This window comes from Perissodus microlepis, chromosome 3 (genome assembly GCF_051167445.1).
Source record: "Perissodus microlepis isolate ML-2025 ecotype Zambia chromosome 3, ASM5116744v1, whole genome shotgun sequence".
Taxonomy (NCBI): Eukaryota; Metazoa; Chordata; class Actinopteri; order Cichliformes; family Cichlidae; genus Perissodus; species Perissodus microlepis.
In genome coordinates this window covers 36,559,151-36,574,563 of record NC_140463.1, presented here as the reverse complement: position 1 = coordinate 36,574,563, position 15,413 = coordinate 36,559,151, and the positions used below count along the sequence as shown (strand labels likewise).

General features: G+C 42.0%; 1 protein-coding gene across 7 annotated transcripts in view; it reads left to right on the top strand.

The window, feature by feature from the left end:
- LOC146391372 (adhesion G protein-coupled receptor L3) overlaps positions 1 to 15,413 on the top strand; it is a 253,907-nt gene that overhangs the window by 176,528 nt on the left and 61,966 nt on the right. For all 7 annotated transcript variants that reach the window (XM_084924260.1, XM_084924263.1, XM_084924262.1 and 4 more), the window contains one exon: positions 10,659 to 10,842. In XM_084924260.1, the coding sequence (XP_084780386.1) occupies positions 10,659 to 10,842 (184 nt within the window). The remainder of the gene's footprint in view (positions 1 to 10,658; positions 10,843 to 15,413) is intronic.

Below are 15,413 nucleotides of genomic sequence, written 5' to 3'. Positions count from 1 at the left end.
TGAGATGCCATAGATCCTTTGTGGATTTTCTCAAGTGTCTCAATCATTTTAAAAATGCCCCAGAACTATCATATCAGCACTGCATTCCAGTGAAATAACCCACATAAGTGGAAAGCATCAGTCAAAAATAATGCTATCGGGCATGTAGCACATGCCTGCATCTCTCAGCAAAAGCTTAAGAGCCAAAAGAACTGACCTCATTATACCAACAAGTCAACTTCTAACTACTCTTCTAGCTACTAAGTCAGCCAAAGTTATGACATGTTATGATTCTGCATGATGCATAATACATATTTGTCCCAATTTGGGGGGTTGGGGGGTTCTCTTGCTTCTCTCAGCTGTTTCTCGGGCTACTGAATGGGATTTGTTATCCCTGAGGTGACTTTTTAGCTGCCATCAGGATAATTTCTACCTTGACAAGAGAACTATGGGAGAAGTTGACATCCCTGTCTTCATGCAGATGGTTTCAATTAAGCTGCACACTACAGCCAGATGTTGTCTTTTTATATGTAGGCTCAGTAGCACGCATGCTAAGCAACATGTATTTCACACTGATCCCTCCGAGGCATGTCAGAAGGCATTTTGTTATTTATGGTTTCATATGGTTGAGTGTGCTCATATGTTTAAATGGGTTTCTGAGTGAAAGATGCTTTCAGCACGAGTCAGGTGGTGTTCTGTTTTTCTTGTTGTCGACAGATGCCACAGGAGGACTAGAAATGCAACTATTGTCGGGTCTTTGTGTAGCCAAAGATCAGGGGCTCTCAAAGTTTTGATGTTTGAGTGCCAATTTAGAGAGCCAACATATGTATAATTGAAAAGAAATGCAGACATCAAAGACTTTGAGTTGGTATTTGCAGGGTTTCTCTTCAGGGGTTGAGGCTATAGGTTTGTAATTGCCATGTTTCTCTTTATGTTAGGTGGCTGTTACATTTCTTGAAAATATAAGGAAGGTTTAGTCTGCTGTGATGGGTAGAAAAGAAATGCTCCCTTGAGCTTGTTATGTGCTGCTATATCATAGCAGAACAAGAACTGTGGGTAAGTGAAATGTACAATGGTCCATTCATTCCCTGTTGGAGTTAAGAGTGTCAACGCTGGGCCTTAAGTTGATAACCCTCAAGTGCCATAGACTAATATAATATCTTAAAATTAGAAAAACAAATTATTGAGTTACACGGGGCGGCATACCTCTTCATTTTGTTTCTTACTATAATGATCGTAGCGTCTGTACTATATCCTCCAATTAGCCAATCTGAGACAAATTTTTTATGAATATCACACGTATAGCGATTAACATCCATATTTAAGAAAACCCCAAATTATTTAGGTTTTTAATCCTTTTTGATTTTCGCATAAATTGGTGTTACAGTCTCTGCTTGGGCTCGTTTCGCGTGTCACGTTCAGCATATGTTGCTGGCATGTAACTTGGCGCCCACGAAACTTTGTGTCTGTGACCGAGTTTAGTTCAATACACCACAGAATACAAAATGAGGAATTTGAAAAAGTGCACCCAGATTTAAAAAACAGACTTTTTTTTTTTTACTCATCGTGAGTGCCTGAGCCCACGAGCTCAATAGGAAAGTGTTTACAAAGGTTAAGTCTAGGGCTTTCACGATTAAGGTGATAAAAAATTTTTAACGCAATCATGGAGCGCAGAATGGACAAACTTTGGTCAAACTTCCTGAAATGTGTTGGCAGAGACATTTCAGGGATATTGACTCATTCTGCGCTCCAGATGGGTTAATTGCATAAAAAGTTAACGCAAACTAAACTGCGTTAAATGTGATGACATTAACGGTTAACGCTGACCGCCCTAGTTAAGTCAGAAAGATATTTTCCCACAGACTTCTATAGGACCAGAAGTCTTTTTGTAACCATGACGATCACCATCTGTAGGACTTCAAACAGAACGGCGCTTCCCCATTGGCTTCATTTATCCGACCTGGACTGCATCCATGTTTCATGCTCTCTGTGGTGCCGCTAAAAACCAACAATGCCACCGTCACCATGATTGGGTTCATGACTGTTGGCACAATATTTCGTGCCAACAGTGGCTCTACAGTGTAGACACAGTTGTGCCTCAAGAATCTCTAAAACACGCACAGGCATCATTATATACTCTCGAAGATTTGGCTTTCATGTTTTTGGCCCATGTTTTCACCTTACAATGTAAATCTATACATGACTGTGCACACAGCCCAGCTGCGCACCTTCCTCCTCTGTTCCGTTCCTGTGCTACGTTGACAAATTCACACAACAATGAGGCGCTTTCACTTGACGAACTGGAATAATGGAGCAACATCTGTGGCCTTAAGTAAACACAGGCATTGACTGCACGCGCTGGCAGCCTTTGAGAGACTTTCACTGATTAGGGAAATTGGGCAATGTTTTCTCCAACAGGACCCTGGTGGTTGACATAAGTGGGATTAGCAGAGGAATACAAAGCAAACGAGAGCTGCACCTGCCTCTGCTGTCCCTCTGCTCGGAGAACACGCGTGGCGCCGAAAACAGACTGTGACAGCGCCGTGGGAAAAGGCAGGCTGCGGGAGTACAGGTGCGGCGGAGTCGAAGGAGGTGCAGAGTCCAAAATAAAGTGCAGTGCTTGTGGTTGATGTCTAAATTAGAGGAGGAGTGATTATTTCCTTAATTGAGGGCTTCTATCTTGTTTAAGTGGTAAACAAGTAAATGACATTTTAATTCATCTCATCGCGAGGTCTTTATCTTCTTTAGCTCGTCAGAGAATTTCAGCACAAAGCTACTGTATATTTGCCGTTTTAGTTGCATATTCATAACCAATTCAACCTGTGGCAATTTCCCTGCCTCAGCTGAGCTTGTGTAGATACAACAATGATTAATTATGAGTGCCTCTGTATCTTTCCCGCTTGTTTGTAAAGAGTCGTATCTGCTACATGTCATAGCCAATTTAATCCCACTGAACAGAATTTGGCCTTGATAGAGCTACAAAGCATAAAATGATCAACGCACTATGTTCTGCATTTCCCCTGCAGGGATGTTTCTCTGCTGTGCCCTTTGATTCTGCATAAACAGGATAAAAACGACGCCCTGCCTCCCTTGCCTTTTTGGTCATTACTAATGGCAGCGTGTTTATGGGCAGAGACGTTATGGTTGTCCAATTACTGTGATTATATCCGTCCATGTTGTTCTAATGTCAAACAAAGTTGGTTTGAAGGTTTTCTTCCTTTTTATTTATTTCGTTTTAAAGCAAGCGAACAACTGCGCGGGAGTTGAGGGATGTACAGCACGTGAAAATATCCCAAATAATGTCTCATACCTCAGTAGGAGCCAAGTGAGTGTGGATTTGCGCAATACAGGGAGGATGTTGCGCTCCGACCCAAGTTAAACTGATGGCGTGAAAAGATGACTGAGGGGGGCGGGGGAGTGTCGCAAAGCAGGATGACCTCAGAGCAGGCAGAAACACAGGGAGGATCCTTGTTCGGAAATGTAACGAGATGACAAAATGTTGGAAGATGAAGATTGCTACTTCCTCGGAAACAGAGGCCTCCACATCTGGCCTGCAGTGCAGAGCTCTCTCTCTGAATAATGAGGGCTTTCTCCTCACAGAGAGGAAAGTTCTGCTGATCAGTGTTGTGTAATAATTGAGAAAGTCCCGTGGTTATTTTTTGTGTGCGTGTATGCGTGTGTGTTGAGAGGATATCTGGGTTATCCATACACATGTGTGCATACACTGAAATTCTGGTGTTCTTTGGTAAAGTTGTTATAATTTTTAAGGCCTGAAAATGAAAATCTGAACACTTTGAACACTTTATATTAATTCATGATAGTTTTAGAGTGTCTAGTCTTGAATACAGTTTAATGTGTCTTGCTTTAAATTAAAAGGCGAAGCAAATTGTGGACCAAAGTGCCGTCTACTGCAGGTTCATTCAAATTAAATACAAATGTTTCGCAGTATTGTTCAGTAGACGGCTTTTTGGAGGAATCTGTGCAGCAATGAATTTTTTTCTGTAATGAGAAAAAAGAAAATCAGAAAATCTCACATTAGATTTGCTATCTGAGTTGTTTTAGCATGAATACAGCTGCTGTACAGTTGCCTGTGCAAGCCTCTTTGCAACCCACCTCCACCTAAGCTCCAATTTGCCATGTGATTTCGGATTTAGAGTCATGTCACTGAAGCCTGCTCGGGGTTTAGTGCTGCTGTTCTCCCTGTTTTAGGCTTTCCATTAGGGCATGCTCATAACAATCTTCTTTTAACTGAAATGCAACCAAATAAGAAAATAACAGCATCACTTGTTGTATCACTGATTAACATCTATCCATTTTGTATCTCTTAGTGTAAGTCTTAAGGAAAGGACTGTTTTCTTCAGCTGTTGAGGTTAATAGAGGGTTTCTATCAAGACAGTAGTGAGATAAAACCTGAGACAGAAGGCAGAAATACAAAGGTAACCCCTCAGACACTCACCTACACAGAAGCAACCACCCACTTACTGAAGAAGGCTTGATAAAATATTAAAGCAGAAGGTTTCAGAGATTCTCAAAGAAGAGGGATGATATGGCTAGCAGCTAATATAGAACAGACAAGAAATGATGCTACAGCTTCATTTGAGCCCAGAGACAAGAAGCCAGATAGAAGATGACAGAGAGAACAAGGCATCCCACCTTGTTTATGTTCTTTCCCCCTACCATTTTGAGATCAGCCTTCAACGTCAGTGAGAGGAAACAAGCGAGAGGAACCAACTGGCAAACGGGAAGGGAGGAGTGCGGAGAAATGAGGGGATGAGAGCTAAGTGCACAGGGAGAGCCAACCAGGCTAGCCAGTCAGAGAGGAAAAAGAGGGGAGATCAGCCACAGCCAGAATCAATTTCCCAGACCCAGAGTTCATTTCATCAATCAGCGCACAGATAGAGGCACATACACTACGGGTTAGCTTGGGCTCTTGCCAAGCGCGCGCTAATGTCCACCTCTCCCTTTCTTCCTTCCTTCTGCATTGGTATAAATGGCCTCTGCACTGCAGCTTTTCATCATGCTTGTTCCAAGTGGAACATTCCAGCAGTGAGTCCAGCTAACGATTAGCATTTCCTCATGTACTGGGAACTGAAATATACTTTTTAACTGCTGCCTCACATTTCACTGTAGAAAAAAATAAACTAGCCAAAAAAAGAAGGGGGGATCTTTGGGAGTTTGCAGCACCAGAGTGAGATGCTACATTTGACAGATGGAGTGGCTAATAGCAGTAAAATAGCAGCAAACCACCACCACACATGCACAGTAGGACTTAACTGCACAGACTATGACGATAGCAGTGGTGTTCCACCTCCCACCCTCACCCCTTCTGCATTTCTCTAACTGCAAATGTGCAGTGTTCTCAGCCCCAATCAAGAAATGATTAAATTGTATAGGTTTCCAGCTTTAATTCAAAGGCTTTAAAAAAGTGTTGCATTAACTGTTTAGGAATTACAGCCATTTTTATAGATATTCTCCCAGTTTCTCCGCCTCAAAGGTAAACTGGGCAAACTAACATAACTTTAAATAAGAGGATTGTTTTTTATATTTCAATGAAAGCCCTTTGTAGCCTGCGAGTGCTGTATTTCCTCCACCAAGATGCTCTGCTTGGCCATTTCTGCAGATGCCTTAAATTGCTGCTTGTTTGAGAGTCTCTCTGCTTTCAGTTTTAGCTTCAGTGGCTGGAAAACATCTGTTGGGTTGGGATCAGGTGAACGACTTGTCTATTCAAGTCTATTCAAATATGCTATTTCATTACATTTAGAAACTCTTGGGTTGCTTTTGCAGTGTGCTTTTGGCCATTATCTAGTTGCCCCGTGAAGTGCTGCTTATAATTTTTGCAGCATTTGGGGGAATGTAAGCAGAGAGTATAGCTCTCAGAACTTCACAATTCATCCTGCTGCTTCTATCAGCAGTCACATGATCAATAAACACTAGAGGCCCACTTTCACTGGCAGCCATACTTGCCTGTTGTATGGCTGCATGGATGGATGGATACGGATATCACCAATTAATCTAACAAGCATGCCTTTGGACTTGTTAGCTCCTGGGAATTGTTGGGTATTTTAGTTGTCTAGTAGCCTGACGATGTTGGCAGGGCTAGCGTGTTCCTCAGGTCTATCAGTTTAATAAAAAGATTTTTTGGATGTGTTTATTTGTGCTAAACACAGCCATTAACCTTTTAGGTCCAGTGAAAGAGCTTTGATCATTTTTTCTTTGGTTTGTTGTCTTTTCCATTAATTCTGGGGTTCAACACTGGTTTAACATGTGGGTGGATTTAATTTAAGAGTTCAAACATAAGAGCTGTGGACTGCAAAATGACAACTTTCGACATGAGCAAATGGCCAGGGTCTTCACTGGAAAAGGGAAAGTTGACTTAATAACTGTTAGTATTTTCCTTTAACTGCATTTTTTCACTTTTACTTTATTTAATTAATGTTATTATTTTTATTCATTCATGTTTCAAAGCAAATCTCTTTAACCTACTGCCTGTGCCAAGAAACTTTGCTTTTTGATAAATCCATGGTGAAAGATCTTGGAGAAAAAGTAAAATGTGACAGCTTGATCTAATGGGAAGACGGGTGAAGATGCCGCTAGCTTTCGTAAATAAAGAACACGGTGTCACCACTGAGTATTCACAATGGATTGCCTCACAAAATAGCGTCCATTGAAAAACAGTTGAACATTAGACATAAACAGTTTGGAATATTAGGTTAAGAGCTTGGTGTCCTTTTCCTGCCTATACTGGAAATTTGAAGCTAACCAAAGTAACCATTTACCCAAACTTCTCACAAATATGGAATCAGGAAATCATGACTACCCTGGATTTCTCCAAAGGGAAACCAGATTTGCTGCCAGCATCTCTAAAGTCTATTATTTAAACATGTGCAATATTTCCTTAATGTACTCAGGTTGAAGGTTGGACTTTGGGCCATTGTGGCACCTTGATTCTCTTTGTTTTCAGTGGTTCTGTTGTAGATTTGTTGCCATGTTTGGGATCATTGTCCTTTTGTCCTTTTGTTTTAGCCTCATATGGTCTCATATTTGAATCTAGAATACTTTGATACACAGAGGAGGTCACCATCGCTCAAGGTGCAAGGTGCCCAGATCCTGAGGCCATTGAACAAGTACAAGTCGTCATCCTTCCACCACCACTATGGTTCAGGATGATTTAGGCGTTTGTGCTGATACGCCATGTTTAGTGTTCTCAAACGTGGTGCTCTACATCAGCAGTCCCCAACCCCCAGGCCACGGACCGGTACCGTGAGTCGTTTGGTACTGGGCCGGAAGAGTTGAGGCTCGGGTTTGAAATTCATGGTTTTCAGGGGTTTTATCGGTTTTTAGTGTTATTTTTTTAAAATCATTTTTATCGTTAACTCGGTTTCCCTGGGTCTTGTCCCGTGTGTTATGAATCAATCTTCTTTTTTTGTTACAGGTACTGGTTTAATTTTGTTGTATTTATCCGCAACACCTTACAGGTCGGTCCGTGAAAATATTGTCGGACATAAACCGGTCCGTGGTGCAAAAAAAGTTGGGGACCGCTGCTCTACATCATGGTCAAACACCTCAAATTGGGTCTCATCTGCCCAAAGTTACAGAAGTCTTTTTGTTTGTTCAGACGCAGCTTTGCAAAGCTAAGCCATGCTGCCATGTTGTTTAACCCTCCCAACCAAACTTGGCTGCCATGAACTTGAACTTTTAACATGCTAACTGAGCTCTGTAGAGTCTGACATGTTGCTCTTGGGGTTTTCTAGAGTTTCCCTTAGCCTTGCATTGCAGATGTCCACTCCTGGGAAGATTGTGGCATTGTGTTAATACACAGCTGAATGCTCCAAACCAGACGATCTGCTACTTAAGTACATTTGGTTAGCAGCACTTGGTTACAAGGATGTACTTATTTTTTCACAGAAGTGCATACAATCACATGACTTTACCTACAAGAAATCTAATAAAAGTATATCCATATACTGCTTGACTAAATATCTGACATTTCGGCAACATGTTCAGCCTTTAAATTGCAGATTGTTTAAGGCCCTAAAAGAAAGTGCTCATTCATTGCTGCAGTGTATGAATAGATGAACACGGGGTGACACAGTGTATTGGCACAGAAGCTATTTTTCCTTCGCTGTGACCTTTATCTGAAATTATTTCGGCCGTCAAAATTGTTGCAAATTATTTTACAAAACACAGGCCTGAAATGAGCACAAAAAGTATTATGATAATGGGAGTTTCAGTGCAGAAGGATAAAGTTTGCCTTGGATTTTCCTTCCAACACAATTTGTCTGTAGCTTCTTCATCATAAACCAGCCCGGCTGCCGGTTATTATAAACACTGAAGAAAACATTTTTGCATTACAATGTAATGCCATATTGGAACCGCATGCTCAATTTCAGGTCTTATCAGGTCTAGCATATACTGTCAGTCCAACACAGTGACAATATCCTATAGTGTTTGTGTCATAATATCATTCTCTGGTTTAAAGATTTGCATGCTCTATACATATTAATAACAGTAATGAGTAATTTGTGTCACAGTGGTTTGGTTAATCTGTTGCATCCAAATGACGCGGCGTGCATCAATGTCAGCTTTAGTGCTTTTCTTTTAGCTGATCTAATAAATGCCTGAAGGACCAGTGTGAGAGCTGATCCTTTATTCCAATATTAATTTCGGACGTCACGTTTTCTGACCCAGCCCCAGGATTGGACTGGTCTGCCACCTTGTTCTCCTTTTGCATCTATTGTGCATGTGGAGGAAAAAAAGCGAGACGACCTCGTCTGCGAGTCCATCAATCGTTCCCCCCCGAAGAACCATTATTTCAGTGTTTTAAGAAGTGCTGAAAGAAAATCTTGCAGGAGGGAACAAAGAAGGGGAAAAAAATGTCAGTGCCTGAAGAAAGAGAGCTCCTTAATTGAGAGTGAATCAACCTTTGCCTCTAGCTGAATGTCAGAAGGTGTGATTGGAGATTGGCTGCAGATAATGAATAATTACATCAAAGTTGGTGCACTGCTTGTGCATGTGTGTGTGTGTGTGTGTGTGTGTGTGTGTGTGTGGCTGTATTACCCGGCACGGCTTGCAGTCGGCGTATGTGCCTGCCACCGACTTTGTGTATGTTCCTGTATACTAACAGGTGCAGAGGTGTGTGCTCTCTCTTGCGTCAGCCTCTGAGTGCTGTGTGTGTCTGTGACTGTGTGTGGGCGGATTAATGTGTACAGGGTATGTTTTGAATGGGGAACAGCCAGCTGGTGCTATTTGAAATTCCCAATCAGTGCTCTGACTCCTCTTGCTATCACGGTGGCTGGAGACAAACATAAAGTTAAAATTATAAAGTATCCGAGGCTGGGGGAGCTATTAGATTTATTCCACGTGACTGAAACCCCCACCCCCACCTTTTTTTTATGAGGAATGCTTTTAATACACTCGAGCACATGGCTCCTCTTATCGCCTTTAGCTTCATCCCCATGCTGTTGTGGAGTCGTACTAAAGCTCTTATTCCCCTTCATAAATCCATTGATCAAAAAAGACTATAAAAGCGAGGTTCACAGAGGGCGTTCTGTGGTGTGGCATTACCAACGTTCACGTGCACCTTCACTTCCACTTTCGGGATGTCACAATTGCACAAACTGTCACAATTGCTTTTAAAGAAGTGTAAAGAGGGAATCCAAATTTGACCTTTTTTTAAAAGAACTGAATTAAATCTGTGATTTTCATGATGAAGCCCGGAAAAGTGACTATTACTAGCATTATTAGCCACCTACTGCACTGTAATGGCTTAGAAATAGCTTCTTTTTTTGTCCCAGCGGCGGTCAGGCTCTTTTAGCTCTTTCGGAGCACTGGTACCAGGAATGAATTGCCTTGCTTGACCAATTAGTATTCCATTCTTAAATCTTGCCATTGGCATTTTTAAATCTTTAATGGCTCTTAATTTTTCATCTTGTCTGGAGGATGTTCTTGTTTCCTCCTTGCTTACCCGCTCCGGCATTGTTGCGGGGAGATTAAAGATGGCATATTAGTCCTTCGACGGCATTAATATGCAGAGAAGATCCGATTCGAATGGCTGCAGATAGCTGCTGCTGCTAGCAAAGATCTTTTACATCTCTTGAAAATTGTTGTGTTATAATTATTCATTTTTATAAAATTTATTTATCCATTTATTTTGTAGTGCGTTTGTGCATTGGGATTGTCTGCATGGAAGAACATTTATCACACCAATTAAAGACCGTTGCCTCAAGTCATGTAAGAGTTGGTCTCTGGACTTGTGAGCACTGACTCTGATTCATTTACATGATTATTTTTTTTCTCCCTGTAGATAAAAGCAAACAGCAGCAAAAACACAAGAGAGCAACATCCATTGTCATTACAGATTCAGGTGTCGCTGCTGCAGGTCAATGATCCATGTCTAAAAGCATAACTTTTAAGTGAATGGGAAATAGACTCGTGAAATTGCTCAATATAAAAATTATTATGAAATTTAAGCTAAAATGAAAAAGAGGAAGGGGTGAAAAAAGAAACTCTCCACGCTTCTTCCTCGCACAGTCCCACAGGATTGTGCGATTTGTTTCTCAGTGCTCAGCTCCCTTTGATCTTCCTTCACTCAAACCATTTACCACATCGCCACGTCAAGCTGCCGCAGTCCCAGGCCAGCTTAGCTTCCTCTCACTAAATCAATGATTTGAACTCCCTAGGCCATGGTGGAGACCGTCAACAATTTGCTACAGCCGCAGGCCCAGGCGGCTTGGAGGGAGCTGAGCACAGGCGAACAGCTGAGGGCCGCCACCATGCTGCTGGACACGGTCGAGCAGGGGGCCTTCGTCCTGGCTGATAACCTGCTCAAGACGGACATCGTGCAAGAGAACACCGACAACATCCGTAAGTATGCACAGCCACGCTTGCAGTTTGCATGTTGTCATGTAAAAAAAAAAAAAAGCAGAATAAAACACGTACATGTATGCAAAATCAGATGATTTGTAAGAAAGAGAGTGCCAGTTTACAACACACTGACTAATGCATTCCTTTGAAAGTATACGGTATATTTACCATTTTATCGGCTCCTTTTCTAATGATCATTAAGCAATGGTAATGTGTTTAATATAGTGGCTGTAGTCATTAAACAAAAAAGGTTGTTTACCAAGTTAAAAATACACATTAATTATTTGAAGTTACCTAAATGCTTGAATGAGGGAAAACCTCATGGATGGATTTCTCTTTGCTTTCTTTTTTAGGGTGGATGGATGAATGGGTGGATGTGGATGGATGGATGGATTGGTTGGATAGATGGATGAATTAGTGGGTGGATGGCTGTATTAGTGGATGGATAGATGAGTGGATAGATGGATGAGTGGATGGATGGATGAATGAGTGGATGTGGATGTGGATGTGGATGTGGATGTGGATGGATGGATGATAGATGGATGAATTAGTGGATGGATATATGGATGAGTGGATGGATGTAAAATTGAATGCCAGCGAGCACATTACATTTAATTTGGCGGTCTTTGTTTGTTTGAGTGAACCAGCTTGGATAGAATTATGTTCTCAAGCTGCTGGGAAACAGATTATTAGCTCATCTGGAAGACACTGCATTTTCCAATTATGACAGACAATCATAAGATGAGTTTAAAGAGCCGAGCGTTCGTTTCTGTCGTTGCATTTTTATTTGATATCGTTTGTTTTTCCCCAGTATTTTTCTCTCACGTGCCTAAAGAGCCTTGGCAGATCTTGCTTGTTGCACAGGCACACGAAGTTCACCACGCAGCTATTGATCCCCTCACGCTGACAGCAGAGCTTTTGAGGCATTGGATCAAGTGTGAAGGTCACTGGAGTAATGCTCTCTGTCTTGCAGGAGGTGAAATCTGGCAGGGCTGCTTATAGCTGATGGCAGCCGGCTGTAAACTGACAATTATCTCTAATGCTTGTGTTTATATTCGTGTCAGTTATTAGCAGGAATTAACCACTGGTGCTGCAGATCAGGGATCGGTGCTCATTATTCAGTGTATAAATACCAAGCGAGCTCAGATAATAGAAGTTGTGTCATTACGGTTGTCCCTGTTGGGGAAATTCCAAACTGGATGCATCCGTCGCTGGGACTTTCTTTTTTTTGCAGCTTACATCGAGAACCATGTAAAACTTAAATAATTGGAGCTAGCGGGGCAAAAATAATGCCATGATGTATCGCCCTATTCTCTGAAGACATTGGATTTTTATCCCATCCCCCCTCAACCCCCCCCCCCCCCCCCCCAAAGTTCCTGCTGCCATGGCAACCTAAAAATATAGGTCTGCTGGCTTAAAAGGAGGCGAGCGTAAGGAGAATTAATAAAATGGGTTTTATTGTATCTGGCACACAATTCATCTGGGTATTAAGGAGATTCTGGGCTCGTTTGGAGAAGGGGGGATGAAACGATGCCTGCAAAACTCGAGTGAGATTTTATAGCACACTGTGGTAGTCTGGTTAATTATGTGCTGGTGACATGTTTACTGGGCCTTATCTCTCTGTTTGCTGGGCTTTTTTTTTTTCTTTTTACCCAGCCAGTCGGCTTCTGCAATCCCTCATGCCATGCAGGGTAGTTAAATGAGGACAAGGGGGCCCTTCCAAACATTTGTAATCACTACAACAGCTAATTACTTATCCCTCACTTTGCCTTGCATGTGACATTAAGAGTGTGTGTGTGTGTGAGCAGGTGCACTGCACTTAAGACACCTGGAGACGTCCGTTCAGCGTCAGGCCGACCTGGTTCTCTCACTTTAAAGCGAATCTCGAACCCTTTTTAAAAAGCCTTGCTATAATTTTAGGCTCAAGCTGATAATGAGATCTATTCTGTGCGCTTTCAAAGAAGGATATTTCTGCAGTCATTGTGTCTGTGTTTGTGTTTACGCGTCACGCTGTGTGTGCTCGTCTCGAGCTTTTGTCTGCGAGAGAGCGCGCGCTCCGCTCTCTGCGTGATAATCTTGTGAACAGATTTCTGCCGATTAGCGTGTTATTTAAACCAGCTTTGAAGGTATAGCCTTCGGGGTCCAACAACTCCTATGGCATCAAAGAAATTCCCTAAAGCCCGTCGTAAGCTCTTTTACACAACCGCACAGGGGAAAAGAAAGACAGGGAGAGGGAGAGAGGGAGGGAGACGGAAAAATGCTTCCTTTATTCAGAAGGCAGCCTCTTGGAATCCAGGGAACGGTAAGCTATCTGGGGTATTGTCTTAGCTAAGTTGAATAGGAATGTATCAAAAACCCCTGGCCTTTACAAAAGCGCAGGAGAATGCTAATACAAAAGATTTTTTTTATGGGAAACCCTGGTATGAGAACAGATCCAAAGGCAGGATTAAATGTGGCCTCTTCGTAGCTTCCTGTTGGCTGTAACCTTTATCAAAGTCAGAGGTGTCACAGTCCGCTGACGTGAGATCATCAGCTGAATGCCTTATCAGCCTTAATTAAGTTTCTTTTTCTTACAATGAATCAATTTTTGTTTCAAGTTGAGATTCTCCACTACAGACTAATCTGCCTGCTAGTTCAAGTAGAACTCTGGATAGGCTGCCACTCCTGGCGAGTCGCATTATAATTGAGTGGCATTTAGCTGGCAGCGGATGTCTGGACTGATCGTAGCCGGCAGTCACCTCATTCAAAAGGTGTTTTGGGTGAACTGGTGTGGCTCACTTACTCGAGAAGGCGACCTGTAAGTGGAAAGGCTGTTGCAGAGGCCTGGGTTCGGGTCATTATCTGCGTGTCGTTCTCCCACTCGGCCCCTGCGTTACTGTTCTCCTGACTATCCTATCAATAAAGGCTAGGAAAAAAAAGACGTGATTGTTACTATTTTTCAGAACTCATTCCTCAAACTGATCATGTCGCCATCGTTAGAAAGCATAAAAAAAACGTAGCAGAGACATGTAAGTCAAAGAAATCCGTACTAAGCTGGCAACCGCCATCTTTTTGTCTTTGAGCCAAACATCACTGGTTAGGTGTCTGACTGCCGGCTGAGGCTCAGCAGGTAGAGCGGGTTGGCTACTAATTGGAAGGTCAGTGGATTGATCATTGACTCCTCCAGTCCGCATGCTGGAGTACCCCTGGGCAAGATACCGAACCTCAAGTTGCCCTTGAAGCATCCATCAGAGTGTGAGAGTGTTTGTTTGTGTATGAAGGTAAGAAAGCACTTCGAAGTAGATAAAAGTATGAATGCATGTATGAATGGGTGAATGGGACTTGTAGTGGAAGGCAATTTGAGTGCTGAAGTGAGTAGAAAGGCGCTGATAAAGGGCTGGATGAAAGTGTCTGTAGTACAACTTTAAAAAGTCCTATTTGAGCACCAATCCATTTACCATTGCACGCTCATGTGGTAGCACTTTGTCAATCAAAGTGGACGCAGCCTAAAAGTGTCTCTTTTTTTCTATCCATTTTCAGTTTAAATCGGACTACAATTTACAAAATAAACATTATACTTTAATTAAAAAAAACAAAAAAGACACTCAACGAAAAAGAAATGTTTCCTAAGATTATATTTTTCACACACTTCTATGCATTTGGACATACTTTTTGAAACCAGAGTAGCCACCCCCTGCTGGCCGTTAGAAAGAATTCATCTCATTGGCCATCTTTTATCCACAGTGTCTTTTTTGTTTTTACATGAGAGGTCAGAGGTCAAGGCAATCTTGTGAATGCGATAACTTAAAAATGTGGTCACTTAGGATTTTCAAATTGAATCCTGGTGACCTTGACCTCAAGGTTAGAGGTCAACTTTTCTGGAAAACACCTAGGATTTTGACCTTTATACCACAGGTGCATCTACAAGGATGCTGAGGGGTGGCTCTGGTGAGTGCCAGTTTTTTTTTTATAAGGATTAAGAAGAAGACGTAGGGTCTTACAGCTTTTCATTTGCTGTTTTCCAGTGGTTTCGGTTTTTACTGTAAGCTGGTCACTGCTTGTTGGACTGTCCCATTGTTTTTCCATCTCATGGAAGTCTGTAGGTGTCTAGATTACAGTATAACCTATTAATACCATTTCCGTGACTGTTTCTTCAGCTTATACCAGATTTTACACATTTGCAGTGACATTTCTTTACAAGAGCTGCACAATCGTGGCTAAAACTGTAATCTCTTACATAAACGTCAGCATTGTTTACTTACACCCACAGCCTCTATTAATCCACACCGCACATTTAGAAATGTGCATTTGTGTAACTTCTTTTCTGTATTTCTACTGAGCTGTGTATCAGCAGACTCATCTCAGCGCTCTGGGAGTTAATTTGACATTTAGGAATGCCTAGACTTCATACAGGTCACCTGTACTTAAGAGAGGAGCACACGAGACTGCTTTATTAAATTGAATTGTATCATGCCGTAATAACGTTGATGGAACGAGATTTTTATTTGAGCCAGGCTCCTATCAGCAGCTCATTTTCCTCTGCTGCGTGACACCAGAGTCTTTGAACCATAAATTAGGAGCTCGGCGCTCGC